Source organism: Haemorhous mexicanus, chromosome 10 (assembly GCF_027477595.1).
Source record: "Haemorhous mexicanus isolate bHaeMex1 chromosome 10, bHaeMex1.pri, whole genome shotgun sequence".
Lineage (NCBI taxonomy): Eukaryota > Metazoa > Chordata > Aves > Passeriformes > Fringillidae > Haemorhous > Haemorhous mexicanus.
In genome coordinates this window covers 10794414-10811130 of record NC_082350.1, presented here as the reverse complement: position 1 = coordinate 10811130, position 16717 = coordinate 10794414, and the positions used below count along the sequence as shown (strand labels likewise).

General features: G+C 49.5%; 1 protein-coding gene across 1 annotated transcript in view; it reads left to right on the top strand.

Annotated features, from left to right (window-relative positions):
- Positions 1–1810: 1810 nt before the first annotated feature.
- Positions 1811–16717, top strand: part of IRS1 (insulin receptor substrate 1) — a 48694-nt gene continuing 33787 nt past the window's right edge. The window contains exon 1 of the mRNA XM_059855293.1: positions 1811–6429. Within this exon, the coding sequence (XP_059711276.1) occupies positions 2873–6406 (3534 nt within the window). The 5' untranslated portion in view covers positions 1811–2872 and the 3' untranslated portion in view covers positions 6407–6429. The remainder of the gene's footprint in view (positions 6430–16717) is intronic.

Here is a 16717-nt window from a genome sequence, read left to right as displayed (position 1 = left end):
TCTCCATCAAGAGATCATTCCACTTACATGTGTACATGAGTGGAACACCTGCCAAGAGAAAGAATCGGGCAGAGCAAATAATAGTTATTATATAATATTAATAACCTTACCTACTATGTGAAAATTGTTTAATTTAAAAAGTAGCCCATATATTCTGTGCACAAACATGCATTGCCATGCTTGTGAAGGGACAGGGAGAGGAGGTTTAGGTGCTATCCTCCTGCCACAGGAGCTTTTAGCCGTGGATGTATGGGGATGGTGCCCTCTTCTCACAAACATACCTTGTCATTAATGACAGCCACAATAGCTGATCTTAATATGCCTTGGGCTGCAATTCTATCCCACAGCTCCATGGTGTGGGCTGGGGGAGCAATTTCCTGTCCTACTTGTTGGATAGAAATACACTTGGTTTGTACTAATCTTTATCTCCGGGTATGTGTAACAGATTTATTTTCAGTACAGATATCTGGGTTTGTCATGATGAGCAATGGTGTGGAGGAAAGAATGAGGTGATGATATAGGTGATTGTTACAGCATGGATTGTCTTTTTTTCTCTCTCCTTACCAGCTAGACTCTGCTCTTGCATTAGAAATTGTCATGTTGTGTTTGGCAAACACCCTTAAACAGTTCTGTGCTTTATGGTGTTTTCTACAGGATATACAAAGGTGGTTTGTGCTGCTGCCTGTTGTCCTTTCTGGGTTCTCCATGTGTTTTAGCTGTTTCAGGGGGATTTTTCACCTTTTGACCAAGCAACTGCTCCTCTCAAATAATTGTATGGCCACGATCGGTGCAGCCGCAAACTTTGTAGTGCAGATGCATTAGAAAAGCCTCCAACTTATTTATCCCGTATTTGGAACTACACAAATCCAAACGAGAGTATACTTTTGTATTTAATTTTAACCTGAAGAATAGATAAAAGCATTGCCGTGGTGCTTTCACCGCTGACCAGCTGCAGTCAGTCTGCTCGGGTAAGCAGTGCCAGCTCAGGACGATTAGAGACCCGCTTCCCTCCCAGGCTGTCCAGGGTGACCCATCCTAAGTGGCACCAGGGAACGCCAAAAGCACCCCAAACCCCCAGCCCGGCCCCGGAAGGCACAGCCCGCAACCCGCCCGGGCGCTGTCCCGCAGAGGGCAGCATTGAGCAGCGGATGCGGCCGCAGCGCTCCCGCACTTGTTCCCGGGGCCCGGGGCAGAGTTGCGGGCGCGGCACGTCCAGCCCCGGCAGGGCCGCTCCCGCTGCACGCTCGGTTTAATCTAGCACGGAGCGACGCGGGGAGACAAGGGACCCACTGCACAGCCGGTGGCAGCAGTGCTGCTGGGGCCCGGCCTCGCCCGCCATGGAGGCAGCGCCGTGCCGAGTCCTCCCTCCCGCCAGGCCCTGCTGGGGACCGGCTGCGCTGGCAGCGCCGGGGCCGCGTCTGAGCCCGAGGAGCGGAACGAGCCCCGGGCGGGGCGGGCGCGGCCCCACGGCCGCAGCCACAGCGACTCCGCTCCCCTCCCCTCCCTCCGAGGCCGGCGGCAAGGGCTGCGGGCGGGCGGGAGCATCTCCCCTCCCGGCCGGGCCCAGGAGCCGCCACACTGCAGAGGCCGCCGGCGGCTGGTATAAAAAACACGGCGCTGAATGGCGTCTACGCCTCTTTACTACGCGCCGCGCCCCAGCCTGGCCGGGCGCCGCCGCAGCCGTGACGGACGGGCGGCGGCACCAATGGGGGCGCGGCGGCGGCGGCCCCGCGGCCGCGCTGAATGAGGGCAGGGCGGAGGGCGGAGCGGCGGCGCTGGCCGGGAGCCCGGCGGCGGCTCCGGGGATGGTCCACGCACTGGCGCCGTCACGTGTTGTTCTCCTTGGAGTGAGCCTGAGCCGCGGCGGCGGGCGGAGGGGGCTGGACTGCCGAGCGCGGCCCCCGCCGCCTGTTTTGGTGCGGGGCGCCGGGAAACTCCGAGGAGAAGCCGGCGGAGAAGGAGCCGCCGCGGCGGTGCCCGCTCCCCCGGCGGGCTGGGGCACGGGAGGGGGCCGCGTTGCCGGCCGCTGAGGCGCTGCCGCCTGGAATGAAGAGGAGGAGGAAGAGAGGATGTTCCTTCGGCACTCGGGCTTGCCTCCCCTCCCGCCGCTGCCGGGCTGCGCCGCGTGTGGAAATGGCACTTTCTCTGCCTAACGAGATGGGACTGAATGGGGTCGCCAGCCTCCTCCGCACGCACGAGCGGGAGCAGCAGCCTCGGCGCTGATATTTGGGGAAGGGGGGGTTGTATTGTGGGCGGCATTTTTTTTTTTTTAAATTTTCTCTTTTTTGCGAGGAGAGGAGAGAGGGGAGAGCAGCGTGTATTTTTGGGTGCAGACCCCGGACTTTGCAAAACAATCTCCGCCCCCGAGAGGATATTTAATCTGCAACAGAGATCGCTGCTCGCGGAGGCAAACTTGAGCCGGGGAAGGGGTGCAGGGAGCGGAGGAAAGGGACCCGCACCCCGCTACCGGCCCCGCCGGAGCCCGACCCCTGCAAGAGATGATGCGTTTTTCATTCCCGGCTGCTCATTTTGGGACGAGACTTTCGTCTGGACTGATCGGGACTGGACTTTTTAAGGACGAGCTTACGCGTCTAAGCGCGATTTGGGCATAAACAGCAACACAAACTCTGATTTGGTGCTGGAAGCTGCCTCTGCCACTGAACAGCTGCTCTCACCCTGCTTCTGTCCCTCCCCCGTCCCGTTCTCAAAAGAGGATCCTGAGCTGTTTTGCCTTTTTTCTTTTTTTATTTCCTTTTTTTTTAAATTGTTGTTGCATGAATTTTATTTTAGGTGGTTGCCTTTCCTGGCTGACTTGGTTGTTTTGGGGTCTTGCAGACTGCAAGCTGCAGTAACAACTCCACCACCTCTCATCATGGCCAGCCCCACGGATAATAACGAGGGCTTCTTCTCAGATGTCAGAAAGGTGGGTTACTTGCGCAAACCCAAGAGCATGCATAAACGATTTTTCGTGCTGAGGGCAGCCAGTGAGTCTGGACCCGCCCGGCTGGAGTATTATGAGAATGAAAAGAAATGGAGACACAAGTCAGGGGCCCCCAAGCGCTCCATCCCACTAGAAAGCTGCTTCAACATCAACAAACGGGCTGACTCCAAGAACAAGCACCTGGTGGCCCTCTACACCAAGGACGAGCACTTTGCCATTGCAGCTGACAGTGAACCTGAGCAGGAGAGCTGGTACCAAGCACTGCTGCAGTTGCACAACAGGGCCAAGGGCCATCATCACCTCCATCACCATCACCACCACCATCACAGTGATGTCACTTTTGGAGGCAGCAGCACAGGACTGGGGGAAGCAGGTGAGGACAGCTATGGTGAGGTAGCCCCCGGTCCAGCTTTTAAGGAAGTTTGGCAAGTAATTCTGAAGCCTAAGGGCCTAGGCCAGACAAAGAACCTGATTGGCATCTACCGCCTGTGCCTGACTAACAAGACCATCAGCTTTGTAAAGCTGAATTCAGATGCGGCTGCTGTGGTGCTGCAGCTGCTCAATATCCGCCGCTGTGGTCACTCTGAGAACTTCTTCTTCATTGAGGTGGGACGCTCAGCTGTCACTGGACCTGGTGAGTTCTGGATGCAAGTGGATGACTCAGTGGTGGCACAGAACATGCATGAAACTATCCTGGAGGCCATGCGAGCCATGAGTGAGGAATTCCGGCCCCGTAGCAAGAGCCAGTCCTCCTCAAACTGTTCCAACCCGATCTCTGTGCCCCTTCGCAGGCACCATGTCAACAACCCTCCACCGAGCCAAGTGGGGCTCAGTCGGCGGTCCAGGACTGAGAGTGTCATGGCCACTTCTCCTGCCGGTGGTGGAGGTACAGGTGGCAAACCCAGCTCTTTCCGGGTTCGAGCATCGAGTGATGGGGAAGGCACTATGTCAAGACCTGCCTCTGTGGATGGTAGCCCAGTTAGTCCCAGTGCTAACCGGACTCATTCACACAGACACCGTGGTAACTCCAGGCTCCATCCTCCACTCAACCACAGCCGGTCCATCCCAATGCCTTCCTCGCGCTGCTCTCCTTCAGCCACCAGTCCAGTCAGCCTGTCATCCAGCAGCACTAGTGGCCACGGCTCCACCTCAGACTGCCTGTTCCCACGAAGGTCTAGTGCTTCAGTTTCTGGCTCTCCTAGTGATGGTGGATTTATTTCTTCTGATGAGTATGGTTCAAGCCCGTGTGACTTTCGCAGCTCTTTTCGCAGTGTAACCCCTGATTCGTTGGGACACACCCCCCCTGCCCGGGGTGATGAAGACCTCAACTACATCTGCATGGGAGGGAAGGCCACCTCTTCTTGCTGCAGCCTGGCAGCACCCAATGGCCATTTCATCCCACGCACCTGCCACCCTCAGCAGCAGCCCCGCTATCCTAGTACACCCTGCTGTCCTCGAAGTGGTAGTGAGGAGGTTGCCGACTTGGAGAAGGCATTCAGAAAGCGGACTCACTCTGCAGGCACTTCGCCCACCATCTCCCACCAGAAAACACCCTCACAGTCTTCAGTGGCCTCCATTGAGGAGTACACGGAGATGCTGCCTTCTTACCCCTGTGGCAGCAACAGGCTGCCCTCCTACCGCCACTCAGCCTTTGTGCCCACTCACTCCTACCCAGAGGAGTGCCTGGAGATGCACCACATGGACAGTGGCCATCATCGGACCAACTCTGCCCCGCACACAGATGATGGCTACATGCCCATGTCGCCTGGTGTAGCCCCTGTGCCCAGTGGTGGGGGGCCCTCCAAGGGTGGTGACTATATGCCCATGAGTCCCAAGAGTGTGTCGGCCCCGCAGCAGATCATCAATCCTGGCAGGGGTGGCCGCCACCCTCCAGCCACAGTGGACTCTAATGGCTACATGATGATGTCCCCCAGTGGCAGCTACTCCCCCGACAGCAGCTCTGCGGGCTACGGCAAGATCTGGACAAATGGTGCCGGCCACCACCCAAAACTCTCAGTGGAGAGCAACGAAGGGAAGCTCCCCTGCGGCGGCAGCGACTATATCAACATGTCCCCAGCCAGCGGCTCCACCACCAGCACTCCGCCCGACTGCTACTTCGGGGCTGCGGGGCAGCCGGGGGTCGAGGAGGCGGCCACCGCAGCGCACCACAAACCCATCTATTCCTACTTCTCGCTGCCACGCTCCTTCAAGCACGTGCACCGGCGGGGCGGCAGCAGGCCGGCGGGGACAGCCGAGGAGGGCAGCCCTCAGCCCCGCATCGCTCTCGGCTCCAGCCGCCTCCTTTACGCGGCCGAGGACTCGTCCTCCTCCACCAGCAGCGACAGCCTGGGTGGCGGCGGCGGCCCCGAGGGCGGCCCTCCGCCTCAAGCGCAGCCCCCGCGCAAGGTGGACACGGCCGTGCAGACCAAGGGCCGCCTGGCGCGACCCACGCGGCTGTCGCTGGGGGGCCCTAAGGCCAGCACCCTGCCGCGGGCCCGGGAGCAGCTCCCGGTGCTGCTGCCCCCGGAGCCCAAGAGCCCCGGCGAGTACGTGAACATAGAGTTCATCGCCGGCGAGAAGCCGCCCTTCCCCTCGGCTGCCCTGAGCATGGCCCTGCCGCCGCCGGGCAGCGAGGCCGCCGAGGAATACATGAACATGGAGCCGGGGCCGCCACGGGCGCCCTGCCCGCCCGGCTTCCCCACCGCGCGGGCGGCCCGGCTCGGTCGGGACTACGTGGCGATGCAGCGGGGGGGCGCTGCGGCCGGCGGGGGCTCCTGCTCGGAGTACGCGGAGAGCCCGTCCCCCGGCTCGCCCGCCCGCCTGGTCAGCTACGCCGAGGTGCGGGGGGGCCGCGCCGGCCCCGAAAAGCCCCCGCCGGCGGCCGCCACCGCTGCGTCCCCGGAGCTGCCGCGGCCGCCGGCCGAGCTGTCGGCGGCGCCGCCGCGTTCCTCCTCCCTGCTGGGGGGCCTGGGCGCAGGCAGCGCCTTCACCCGCGTCAGCCTCAGCCCCGGCCGCAACCAGAGCGCCAAGGTGATCCGCGCCGACCCGCAGGGCGGCCGGCGGCGGCACAGCTCCGAGACTTTCTCATCCACGCCGAGCGCGGCCCGCGGAGCGGCGGGCGGGCTCGGGGCACCCTTCCCTTGCGGCGGCGCGGGGGGCGCCGAGGAGGTGAAGCGGCACAGCTCGGCCTCCTTCGAGAACGTGTGGCTGCGGCCCGGCGCGGGGGAGGCGGCCGCCCGCCGGGACCCGGGGGTCGCGCCCGCCCTGGAGAACGGGCTCAACTACATCGACCTGGACTTGGTGAGGGACTGCGGCCACCGCCGCCACCACCACCCACACGCCTCCGCCGAGGCAAAGCAGCCGCTGCCGCCGAAGCCCCCGGGCCAGCAGCGCGGGAGTGGCCACTGTGGCGAGGATCTGAGCGCGTACGCCAGCATCAGCTTCCAGAAGCGGGAGGAGATGTAGGAGCCGGGCGCCCGCCGGGGAAGGTGAGCCGGGGCGGGGCGGAGCGGGGGTGGGGCGCGGCTCCGCTCGGGGACTGGAACGACAGCGGGGAGGGGGCTGGGGCTGGGGCGGGGGTCGAGGCTGCTCGTGGCTGCTCGTGGCGGTGCCGTCCCCAGGGCTGGGGGCGGGCGGCATCGTCCCCCGGGTCAGCCACGGGTTGGGTTGGTTTCGTTGAGCCTTTTGGTCTCATTGCAGCATGTTTTAGTGGCAGAAGCGTCCAGGAGTGCAGCATCCCTGCGGGTGTCCCGCCGCTGGCCCGCATCTGTACGGGCTGGGGAGTGCTTCCAAAGCAGCTTTGGACGCTCCTCTTCAGCCGGGGATACAATACTCTGCTTACCGTGTTGCCACGTTTTTTTACTTTTCGTAATTAGCAGTGCTTCAGAAGTGTGTGGGAGAGGGGTGTGAAAGCGAGTCGCTTCTAGTGTTGGGCTGGAAGCAGGAAACTCCCAGTGTAGTCCTGGTTTGGTCAGTGATTGTGACCAAGAGTAGAGCAGTGAACTCTGCTAACTCGTGCATGGCTAAGGGCATCTACCTCGCAGGGCTGTGACCAGTGTTAATTCAGTTTTGTTGGAAGGAGCTGTGAGTTTGGAAACAGACTTCAAAGCCTTTAGAACATTGTATCTATCACTTGTGTTCGGGTTGGTGTCTGTGTGGCTGTCCCTCACCTGCCAGTGTTACAAACAGCACAAGAAGTGAGCCCTATGAACTGTGTTTTTAGCACTGACTAATGTGTTCTGCTTCTTCCTGAAGCTTTTAATTTTTAATTCGGAAAAACTTCTGTCAGGCTGTTGCACGTTGATTACAGACATGTAAGATGAGCAGGAGCCTTGTTGGAAGCAGTGTGATGTTTCTGTTGAGTGGGAACTTCATGCAGCACAGAACAACATCTCTTGTTAAGAGCTCATAAAGTACAGCACACCTGTGTCCTTTCATGAAAGGTGAAGAGTGCTTTGTTTTGGTGCAGGAGAGTACTGGCAGATAGTTATCAAGTAAATTTTGTCATTCAATTTTAACAGTTTTCTACATACCTGAGCAGCAGCAATCACAGTAGTTAAAGCAGTTACTCTGAATATATGGGGGACATTAGGGGGTGAATCTCACACCACTGTTTACATCATCTCAGTATTTGTGTCCCTATGCTGAAGGGAACATTGAGGGCTGGTGTTGGTGTGATGCCTGGGATCACATGTTTTTCATTTCTAGGTGTTTTGCATCCTTATAACCTGAAAAAAAGCAAAACGGTCTCGTCACATTTGCTGCTTGGCATTGCTGCTGTTGCCCATTAGAACAAAGCAATTAAGTCTTGGTCTTACATGACCTATGAATATTAGGATAATTTGAAAGTTTGAGGTGGGACTTAGGATTAGTGCAAATATTGCCAGTCTGGTTCGAGTGGTAACTGGTAGGAAATGATAACTTTTGTGCTGACAGGACTGTGCTGAGTGTCACCCTACATTATTTGTGACTAAATGTACACAAATTTACACAGCCACACCTTTTCTCAGTTCTGGCATGTGCTTGCAAGAGTCCTCTTTTTGAAGATTGCTCTTGTTACCCTGGGAATCCATATCTGCTTAGGACAGCATTGGTGTTGTGAATTCTTCAGGAGGGGACTTTTGCCAGAGGATGCCACATGTTCTGTAGTTAAATCACTTTGCTGGGAGCATCACTGTTCCCTCCCACCTGTGCAGTGTTGAGACTGGAGAGTAAGTGTGAGAGAAGATCCTTGGTCAGTGTGTGGATAAATAAAGAATATATGAAGGGTATGAGAAGGCAGGTCTGGCACTGCTTACACAGTTTTTTTCCAAATGCACTGCTTTCCTTTTGCTGTGGATAACTTATTTAATTGAACTATGTGTCATCTTTAACATACAAGCTGTGGCAATGCTCTCCATGGTGGTGTTAGGTAGATACCTGCTGTGGTTATGCTGTTCAGTGAAAGATTACGATGTGGAAGACCTGATATAAGAACTCACTGAAAAATACTATGCAGATGCTTTTAATGGCAGCATGGTGTAAAATAGAGTGTTACAGAGTAATTGTTATTTGAAGATAGTTCTTATTTCCCAAAATTTGGATTGGATTGAGGAGGCACAGCTTCTGGGAGGCAAGGGAAGAATCAAGTTGTAATTCTATGGGGAGTTTGAGCTGTTCCTTCTCCCTTCCCACTGTAAAGCTCTGTTGGTTGCTTGTAGCCTTCTCAGACATTAACTGTTAGGACTCTTGTTTCCCAGGTTAGATTTCCTGCTGTCAACTGAAACTGCTCTTGTAAAATTCAGCCTGACTAGCTCATCTCTTGAGTGTGCTAAGGAAAGAAACACAACATTTTGTTCTTACTAAACCATTTTTATAGTTATTTTTTGACATGTGCTTGTACCTTTTTTTGCTTTGGAGGCAAAACTTAGGTTTGGCAGGAGACTTGTTCTGTGTAGGTTGTACCTTATGCCATTCCTAAGAAAACCTGCCTGGAGCTGAATGATTTATGGGACTGCTTGCACATGCCTGAAAAAGTTGTTGAGCGCCTTCAGCCAAACCATTCACCTGAAAACTCCACAGTTCCCCAGAGCTTTGCCTGCCTTTCCCAGCGAGCAGCAGAGCAGGCTCTGCCTCCTTGGCCAGCTTCTCCTGTGCTCCTTGTGGCAGCTGAGGCTGTTCAGGCTGCAGCTGAGAGCAGGAAGGTTGTGGTTGAGGTTTCTCCTGTTGGTGTCTGAGCAAGTGAAAGATGAAGGAAAAGCTACTTGGTGTGTTTGCAGATACAGCAGAGAGGAGAAAACATCTAGAGCTGGGAAGGGAAAGGTGAAGCTGCAGGCTTCAGAGCAAGGGCTGGGGAAGGCTGCGCTAAGTACTCTTAGTTACTCTTTCTCTTTACTCTCCCTCTCTTTCATGGGTTATTATTCACACTTTAAATCTCAGAAGTGGCAAAGGGACTGTACATCTTGGTTTTCTTTTTCCCTCAATAGAACAATCTTCTACCCCATCCCAAAGGCCAAAACTATCTGGATAGCGCTTGTTTTATCCGTTCTGGAATTTTCTCTTGTTGCCATCTACAAGACAATGACCCCAAATGTTTCCTATTTGTCTCCTAAAAGTAAAATGACTGTTGCTGCTTTGATGCAAACTACCTGACTCCTGTAGTTTTCCCTGCTCCCCTGTCTTTCTCTGCTAGCTGCCTCCAAGTTGTTCAGGCATGAGATTCTGAAGTGTTTTTAGTCTCTTTCAAGTGTAATTATTTCTCCTGACATTAAGGATCCTGGCTGAAATAATCATGTTGTTTCCCAAATTTCATTGAAAAACATTTCTTTCTCACCCACAGAATTCCTCTGCACTCTCCAATCCCATTGCCTTCCCTGTCATATATTCTTGGCAGTTTCCCAACAGCTGGCCCTGCCCTAGCTGTCTTTTTTTTTCCTGTTAGGAGTGCTGTAGTTTCAGTGCAGTTCTGTATGCTCTCCTGCCCAAACCTTTACCTCTGCTTTAGACAACTGTGTACTGTTGTGTGTGTCTAGCCTAGCTGGTGAATCTTGGATTCTCTGATGAGTGGCCTTTTATGCTGTAGCTGGAAGGCTTCGTTGCTGCAATTGCCAAGTTCTGCTGGGAAACACCAGCCCATGACATGGAAAAATTGAGGGGAGAGAGCAGTGTAGCCCAAAGGCGTTTTCCTCCTGCTTAGAGTTTTGCATGCACAGATGTGGTGGGCTGGTCCTGGCTAGACACCAAGTGTCCACCAGAGCCACTCTATCACTCTACTCCTCAGCTGGACAGGGGAGAAAAAGATGCAGCAAAAGGCTCATAAGGTAAGGGCAGGGAGAGATCACTCATCAGTTACTGTCGTGGGCAAAACAGGCTCCACTTGGGCAAATTAGTTTCATTTATTACCAATCAAATCAGAGCAGGATAATAGGAAATAAAAACTAAATCTTAAAACACTTGTTCCCCACCTCTTCCTAGCTGGAGGGAGCTTTACTCCCCATTTCTCTACCTCTTCCTCACAGCAGCACAGGGGTATGAGAATGGGGATTTCGGCTAGTTCACTGCATGTTGTCTTTGCTGTTACTTCCTCTGCAGAGCAGTTTCCTGTATCCACAGTGGTCTCAGATGTCCTCACTCCTCTCTCTGGCTGCAGTTGTGAAGTTTTTTCCTGTTCCTAAATACATAATCCCAGAGGTACTACCACTGTCAGTGGCACTGCTTGGTCTTGGCCAGCAGCAGGTGCATCTTGGAGCTGACTGGCAATGGCTCTGTCACACACGGGGGCAGCTTCCTGCATCTTCTTGGAGGAACCACCCCTGTAGCCCCCCACTGTCAAAACCCTGCGCACAAACCCAAGACAACAGGTCAGCAGAGATTGTGGATATGCTGTGGATCCTGCTTTTGGGGTTGCTGTGAGAAGGCTCCTCATATGAGCAGGGGTTTTGAAGATGAACTGCTGATAACTTGTGTTCTGAGTATATAGTCAAAAAATATTCCAAAAAGGAAACCATTAGATGTTGGCTCTGGAGAAACAGGAAATGCAGTAGCAGGACAGTAGAATGAATTCAGGTATCTTGCTTTGATCTCCAAAGCTTCAAAGCTTCATTTCCATTTTGTTGATGACTCTGAGAACTCCTGAATGTAAGTGCTAATAACACAGAACAGAATATGTGTAGTGTAAGCAAGTGGTAACTTGGCTCACTCTAGCTTTGATGCTGACTTTTTCACCCACTGCATGGGTGGTTTGGGGTTTTTTGGTGATGTAAGAAAATGGAAAAGAGTACAATGGGAATTCAGCACAAGGACATCTATAGGGTTGTTAGACCTTTTGCCGGTATCCAGTTAAAGCAAAACACTTCTAAGGGTAGAACGAAACTTTTGTGTGGTTCTCCTGAAAATACACATGATGGTAAATAGAAAATTACTCATGTCATTCTTGTACTATATACTGGGTTTTATTTTTTTTTTTTTTTCTGGGAGACTACTTGTTTTTTAAATTTATTTCCTTCATAGTTTTCAATAGTTGTGTTCTTTTTCTCAAGTTAAAAACTTAAGGTGGAACAACAGCAATTCATAAAATCATAGGATATCCTGGGTTGGAAGAGACCCACAAGGGTGCCAAAACAAGACTTGTACAGTTGAATTAAGTTTCTAGGGGCGCGTTGTTTCCTGAACTGAAGAACAGAAATTTCTGTAGTTTTGGGTCAGCACCAAGGTAAATACCAGCATGTTATGGAAGTTTTTCATGCTTTGTGGGTATTACTGTAGACAAAACAGTGCATTTCTTAGTGTATGCACACACCAGTTTTTCCCCACACCTAATTATTTGCCAAAATTGAGTCTGTGTCTCAACATACTTGCATATTTGCAGTTCTCCTGTTTAACAAGACCACAAGCTTATAATTAACGGCTTTAGGTGTTTCTCTTTTGTTTTCCTGGCTTAAAAACTGAAACAGAATGATTTATAAACAAATTCATATGATTACGAGGTACTACCTGGACTTCTTTAGCACATGGTTTTCACATTTAGTTAATGTTTAGGCTGGTTTTTGAATGGGGTTTAAGTTTGAAAATGAAACAGGACATTGCAGGATGAGGATGATGCTGCTGACTTTCTAAATACATGAGTGCAAGTACTGAAAGTAAATTTACTTGAATATTCTTTTGAACAAGTAAGTGTATAATACCTTGTTTGTAAAGAAAGTGTGGGGGTTTTTTTCCAGTTTGTCAAAGCTCTGAAAATTATTCTGTTCAGTACTGATTATTACATGAGTAAAGTCACATAAGCTTTAAAAATAATTTTGGTGTCCAGTGATATGGAAGAGAAATATGTGTTATTTTCCACTAATTTGACTTTAGGTTTAACTTCTGTGCCAAGTTTCAATGAAAACTAATTATTGTGTTTGATTGACAGACTTATAGAATAATCTTAAGAGACGAGAGGAGAAAGGAGGGGAAAGCTGTTCATGGGACCTGTGCTGTGACCAGGAGAGACTGGGCGTTGCTGGCATAATATAATGGGGAGCTTGAGGTGAAGGCTGGGAGCACTTACAGAAACTGGTGGAAATGAGAGAGGAATTACTTGGGGGACACACAAACTATGGCAGGATGATGTAGACAGAGCGAATTGCAAGGTGTTTGTGATCTGAGGGGAACTGGGATGGTGATACTTGAACGTTTGAGGATGAGTATAGAGAAATCTGGACAGCCTGGATATACACAAAGACTTTGTTTTAGAGGTGCTCATTTTGCATGGTACTGCAGTTTTCTGAAGGTGTTTTTCCTTCTGTATTTTTTTTTGAGCTTTATTACAGGGATGAACACTCTGCTTAGGAAGTACATGTAGTCCTTATTTGTTATTGGATTTTATTATTTTTTTTTTTTAGTATTTGGATAATCTGCTGTCCTTAACAGGATGATTTGCTTAGAAAGGCAATCAGAATTTACCTCCAGCTCTCCTTTTCTGAATTCTTTGTCTTGCAATATCCCTGTCACAACCACAGCAGTAAACCACAGATACAAATCTGAATTACGTACAAGATAAATAAGAATGAGTGAATTTTAACATTAAAACTCTTTGATTTTATAAAATACATACAGTAGAAGGAGGACTATATTCACACAGGTTTTTTTAACTGCAGCATATTCTTCTTTACACTCTACTACTTGGACAGTTATAAATTTGGTTGGGGTTCATTAGTTTAATAATTTGTCTTATGGATTAGTAAGTATAGATTCTCTGACTTTTTAAAATTTAAATAATATATTGTAAAAGAAAACTTCAAATGACAAAGCTATTGTGGCTGTTGCAGAAGATGTGATTTTCATTTTGTGGTAAGAGCTGCAACACAAATATATTAATACTGACAAATGTGTCTGAACTCCCAGATTGTCAGAATGGTAAAAGCTGGCTTTTGGTCATCTGTACATGATCTGATGTGTTACAGTCCCTGTTCATAAAAGTGAGTAGCATTATTCTATTTTTACATAATTCTGGGGCTTTGATAAGTGCTGATTATTATTTTGACTACATGAAATAGAGATAGTGAAGGAGAGACATTGGTAACTTGAAAAAAAAAAAGATTCACAAGTTTAACAGCTTTACTCTCCGCTTACAGAAATGATGTGAAATTTAACAAAAGCCAAGGTGTGAACAGATAAAGGAGATTTAAATAAGCCTGGCACTCTTAACTAACTAAAGGATGTCTTGATATATGTCTCTCTGATCATGCTTGACATATCTAGGTCATGTTCTCTGAAGACTATTATTAGAGATTTAACCTTGGGTAATTGTGAAGTGTATTTTCTTCAGAGTAATTTTTGATCAGGTAGATGAGACAGTGGAAGTTTGTGTGTGTTCAAGTGCTTGTAAGAATTTGGGAGTCTAGTTGGAAGACCTGGTTTCAGCCACCTGATCCAGAAGGTGAAATGTACTGTTCTGTGTTCTATGACAGAAGATTTACCTGTGTACATTTTGTCAACTGTTGTAAAATTCTATTTTTTTGGAAGCTGTGAATGTGGAAGAGATGACCTGTTAAATTTTCAAATAGGATATGCTTTGGGAGGATGTTGTGCACCTTACAGCTAGTAGAGCTGTTGAAGTGTACTTGCACATTTGAACTCTCTGATGATATGTGTTATATAAGGAAGGAATGTAGAGTCTGGGAACATCTACGGCTTTAATTGACTGTATTTCTTCTTCTTCTGCCTCAGCCTATCCCCTCCAGCCTGTGTAGGATTTGGACATTTTTAACCACTAGGGCACCTAAGGATTGCACATGCTTTCTTTGAAATACAGAATCTGTGTGAATAGGAAAAATGGGAATTAACTAGCAGCCTTGGTTCCTGTCTAGTTTCAGCGGTCTGGCTTTCAGTGTGGTGCACAAATATTTGTTAAGACATAACTATAGGGTAGGAACTCCATAAGCTGGATTTGCCAGTCAATAAAATATTTAACTAGTTTGTGCACAGGAGCCTTCCTTCAGTGGCACAGTTCCCTGAAAGAATAAAGAGCTTGGAGCTGGAGTGGAGGGGACTAAGCCAGTCTGATTGTATGGGTTCCGTCTGCCCTTACTTCACTGAACTATGGGATTAAAACCAAGCCAAAACAAACTCTCCCATCATCCTCCTAACCAGATCCTGCATGTCTGTACATCACCAATAACATTCATGTAAATGCTGTGCTGAGAGTTGTCTGTCTTCACTGAGACAGTAAAAGAACCTGAAGAACTGTAAATGAGAGGTAGAAGAATGAGTTTATTTCTCTTCTTACAGCACATCTCAGCTGGGCTCTTCTGTTTATCAGTTTATAAGTGACTGCAGAGGAATGGAAGAGAGGTGGGGAGCTTGAAACATCATGGCTGGAGCTGTGACTTGTTTCAGGTCTGACCTGAACTTCCTATGCCCTGTGCTATGTGAGAGATGCAAAGACACCTCAAGTGACAGCTGATGTGTGCCAGTGAGGGAATCTTTCAGATTAAAACACTGGATGATAATTAATCTTCAGCCAGCTGGTCTTCATTTTGAAGAGAAGATTGCTGTGTTAGAAAGGAGAATTTTAACCCCTAGAGAGCAGGAAATAAGTGACAGGGGAGATGTTTTGGCTTTAGAGACAGACTTGGAGCTTGGAATCCTCCTGTATGTGCTGCAGGGGAGTGCTGGTGTCCCAGTAAGTGATGCTTAGGCACTTTGCTGAAATACCTTGGAAACTGCTAGAGCAAGGAGACTGGTCTTTCAGTAATTCCCAGATTGGTTTGAGGGCTCCTGTGCAAGTGATTGACAAAGTGTTTGGGAGTCACTGTCGGCTGTGATGCTGGAGCCTTCACATCGATATTAACATAGGAGAAATACAGATGCTCTTTTCTTTCCCGGAGAAGGCACAGATGTAACAGAATGTCCCTCTGCTGTGCCTGCTGTGTGATAGGGCTGGTAAAGTTTGCAGTCTTCCCTGCATGGTACAATGTGCTTTTTCATGGTACTTGGTCTCTGTGGTGATACCCAGAGGAATAAAGGTTGGGTACTTTTCTGAAATGATGGCGGCTGTTCCATTTCTGACTCATGCAGGTGCTGTAGGTAAGTGATGGTGATGTTGGCTGAGTGGTCTCTGAAAAATGGGATTAATTTTCGTTTCCTCAGAAGAGTTTGTGCTGTGGGAATTAGCGATTCCTCTCCTGCAATGATCACAATTTCTGAATTACTTGTTACTTCAAAGTAGCAAACGGTGCATTTATGGAGAAGAACGTTATATAATAATGAAGACATAAACTAACAAGCTGTTTACTTAGTTGAGGCTAAGACAATGTTATCTTACTTTTTCCCCATTTTGGAATTTATCCACAAAGATTTTCCTTTCAGAGTACACTTGTATTTCCTGGAAATGACCAACAGTAGGTAGCTCAGCTTGAAAGTGTAGCCCTTGAAAGAGGTAGGGCAGCTCAGCTTGCCACAGGATTCAGAATGGCTCTTAGATGTCAGTAAGGTAATGTATTCCTTGTTTTGATGGGAATGAAGATCTGTACTATGGCTACATGAAGGGAAAAATGAGCAATACTTGGCTTTTTGTAGTGATGGTAGATTCAAACGGAACCATTTTCATTTGGGGAAAGTGAAAGTGACTAATTGAAATCTTTAGGAGGACAAAAATATAATGTAGGTGGAAACAGCATTGTTAAAATTGAAAAAATTGCCTCTCTTTAACCTGTTACATTTACCCTGTTTCTCTTTAAGACTTCTTTGCTTGCAAAGCATAGGCACACTGTACCATCCCTTCATGCTTTGCTGTGTTACAGTATTTCTAGCATTTGGTCCACTTTTCTGTGTTACAGATCACAGTTGATTTTTTTTTTCTCAATAGTGTCAACTAAACTACAAAATTTTAAAAAATTTTGTTTCACTTTAAAAGAAAGGGGAATTCAGGAGTACTAAATAACTAATTGCTTGATTGCAGATAAAAAATGAAATGCAGGTAAGGAAACCTTAGTTTAGATGTACTGAAAATTATTGCAAACAAAGGAAACTTTATCTCCTGTGTGTGGTTCAGGAATCCCAAAAAGCAGGCTGGCTGGCACATCTGGGGCAGGGTCCTGCAGGAGCTTTGGGCAGATCTAAGCAGCTTGCCTTCCTGCAGAGGAGGGGGGTCTCACCTGGGCTGCCTTCACTCCCATCTGCCTGCTCCACTGTTTCTGTGGGCTGGTTCCATTCCATGAAATGGTAACTGCAGTTTGGCTAGCCTATTCTGTAGTCATTGTTTATATTTCCTCATTTTACACATAATGGCATTCAGATTTCTGAGAAACAGCAAAA